We start from the raw sequence: 3,082 nt of genomic DNA, 5'->3' as shown, positions 1-3,082 counted from the left end.
TATATATATATAGGTCTGTGTGTGGTTACCTGTAATATATTGCACTGCTGAATGGTATTGTGCTGGAGTTGGCTACTCTCTTGCTGCAGACTCTGTGCAGTAACACACAGCGGTAAAGCTGCAATCACATCCTCTGGCAGCCGGAGGGCACTCTGACACATCTGCATAGCCTGTACCTGCTGCTTCAGACCCTCCATCTCTGACAACAGCAGCTAAGCAACAAGTACTCAACATTACTTTGATGTTATTAGTGATACAAAACCATACATGTAACTTTCTTGTCTGTACATTCTTAAAGCAATATACGAGCAAAACTATTTAAGAATAGACTTGTTTTAAAAAAAAAAGATTTGAATTAAGATCATTACATCGCTCCTTTTTTATGCGTAATCCCCCCCAAGTTTCATCTATTTATTTACACAATAAAACAAACTTTATACAAGAAATATTTGTTAATAATAAATGTCATTAAATATTCATTAAAAACTACTGCATTTTTTGTGTAATTGTACAGATTGTATGATTGCATTTGCATCTGATACTATAAGATAATTGAGATAAATCGGAGGAATAAAGAGATATGTCATGAGTATGAGTTATTAAGAGTGATGGGTGTACCTGTCTTTGAACCAGCTGTTCTCTGAGACTGAGACGTGCCAAATCAGGGGAGGCCAGAGTCTCCTGGACTCTCTCTATGGCCTGATGAAGGCTCTTCACATCACTTTCCAGTCTCCCTAAGTCCTAAACAGAGACAGACAAACAATACGTTAAAGTCATCCCAACAGTTATATTCATCCAAAAGTCTATTTGGTTTTACAGTCGCAAATAGTTATATATTTTATTTAATAATACATTAAGTATTTACCTAGAATTACATGCTTTCGTAGTGTTTAACTTCAAGCAACAACAAACTCGATTGCACATGTATATCAAAAAGAAAAGGGAAAGAAAGGCAAATGATAAAGGAGCCTGGTGCTATGCTAAACATGGTATTGATACATCAGTATTAGGCAGTATAAACACATTGTTGATTAACAGAAGTGTTAGCATCCCCTTGTGCTACTTCGACATAACTATACTGAGTTCAGCTATCTAAAAAACCCTTTTTAGTCAACAGCACCACTAATCCAACAGTCAGATAGCAGGTTGAATCGTATGGGGACCCAGAACCTGAGGACTTACTGAGATCACCACAGGGCTCCTGAAAAAAGACATTAAAGCCCTTTTACTTTAGAGTGATTTATTTCAGAGGATGTCTGCAAAATGACAAGAATAGGCCCACAGAATACAAGCAGCTCACATGTACCTAAAATTGTACTGGATTTGGAGCTTTAAACCAAATCAATGTAGACTTAGTTCTCCAGCAAACAGTGATAAAATACAGCGTACAGGCACTATTCGGCAAACTGACATGCTCAGCTATATAGGGAATTGGTTAACAACAGTTAATCATATTATACTATTACTACAGATCATACAAAAACTATCTGACTGTCATGTAATAAGTAAAATACATACATTATCTTACAAAATCTCCATACCATTAAACACACAAAAACTAAAGAGTGAGCCATGTAATTAGTAATTTTCTGAAACATTTACATTTTAAAATGAAAAGTTTAAATTTGCTCTCTAATAAAACAAAACAGAATCATATAATTAATCCAATTTCTTCATGGAAATTTCTATGGCAAGTATTAAGGCAGGCAATTTATTAATTGAGTACTAATTAATGGGCACACATTTCATTCACATTACTGCTTGCATGGTTTAAGACAAACCTATAAAACAATGTTAAGGTAAAGCAGTTATGAACAGATATTAAATATGTCCAGCACGGAAGATACAGAACGCCAAAAAATTGCAGAATTAATCTAACTAGCCACTAGATGGCAATGTTATCTAAGATACAGCATACATAAAAGCTTTCTTTTTATTTGCTGAGATGATATAAGAATAGAATGAATTTGTAAAAATCATCATAAGGGTGTTTATAAGACTGAAAATGAGACACTGACCCTATGCATAATTCTATTCAGCATAAGACATCACAGAAAAAATATTAACATGGAGCCAAAACAAACATGGAAAAATGCATAGCCCACTGCAATACTCTGATTTTTTTTTTTTTTATAATTTTTTAATCATTATATTACTTTTTTTTGTCATCTGACTTGCTGCTACATATTACCTTGGCTGCATCTTGTAGCATCAAAAGTCTTGTTTTGGCTCTCTGCTGCAGCTCTTCAGCATGTCTGCTCAGTTCTGACACCTGCTGGTGAAGAGCATCTGTCTGGACCACCTCCCCCAGCAGTGCTACCCTCTCCACCAGACCCTCAAACTCTCCTTGCAGATCTTGCCACTCTTGCAATAAGGCCTGATTGAGATGTATCACAAAATAACATTACATTCCAACAGCTACAGAAAATTCTGTAAAACCGATGTCTGATCCTGCTAAAGCGAGAGTCATCACCTGATGGGTTCTGATCTGCTCCTGCATCTGAGAGGCTGGACTGTACATGATGTTAGCTGACACCACAGTCTCTGCTTTTTCTGTCCAATTGAGAGTTAACGTCAGCATTTCATTAAATCCTTCAAAGTTCTTTTCGGCCTAAAATAGAGAAAAAGACATTTTTTTAATATGATCAAATTTGAAGATAAAAAACTGCAAAAATAATCATTGCTTTCAACCAGGTTTATCTAAATGCTGACCTTTTGAAGGCTTGTGGTCCTTCCCTCCGCAAGCCGGCTGGTCTGAGCATGCAGCTCGGTCAGTTTACTCAGGCTGGAGCCCAGCTGTTTGGCTAGGAGGGGATTTTGCTCACCAAACTCCTGCACCGCAACATCTAGCTCAGACAAAGCACGACCACACTCCTCTAGCTCCTCAAATAGACTCTGGATTAATAGAGAAAGAAAAAAAATAAGTGAAAAATAGCCTTTTCTTGACAATTCAAATAAGCTGAAATAAAATACATTGTAAATATTTTGTTGAAAATAATTAAGAAAATTAGAAATGTGCCCTTGGCAAAAAAAGTAATTATATTAAAGTATTAAAATGACAAACTAAAATAAAACAAAGATA

At 35.9% G+C, this 3,082-nt stretch overlaps 1 protein-coding gene across 2 annotated transcripts in view; it reads right to left on the bottom strand.

Moving 5' to 3' along the window:
- Positions 1-3,082, bottom strand: part of LOC122324584 (nesprin-1-like) — a 99,614-nt gene that overhangs the window by 33,950 nt on the left and 62,582 nt on the right. For both annotated transcript variants that reach the window (XM_043219118.1, XM_043219117.1), the window contains 5 exons: positions 2,713-2,895; positions 2,474-2,611; positions 2,192-2,377; positions 619-741; positions 30-212 (listed from right to left, as the gene is read on the bottom strand). In XM_043219118.1, coding sequence (XP_043075053.1) covers positions 30-212; positions 619-741; positions 2,192-2,377; positions 2,474-2,611; positions 2,713-2,895 — 813 coding nt within the window. The remainder of the gene's footprint in view (positions 1-29; positions 213-618; positions 742-2,191; positions 2,378-2,473; positions 2,612-2,712; positions 2,896-3,082) is intronic.

This window comes from Puntigrus tetrazona, chromosome 20 (genome assembly GCF_018831695.1).
Source record: "Puntigrus tetrazona isolate hp1 chromosome 20, ASM1883169v1, whole genome shotgun sequence".
NCBI lineage: Eukaryota > Metazoa > Chordata > Actinopteri > Cypriniformes > Cyprinidae > Puntigrus > Puntigrus tetrazona.
Note: the sequence above shows the minus strand (reverse complement) of the source record. Positions and strands in the feature narration are given on the sequence as shown.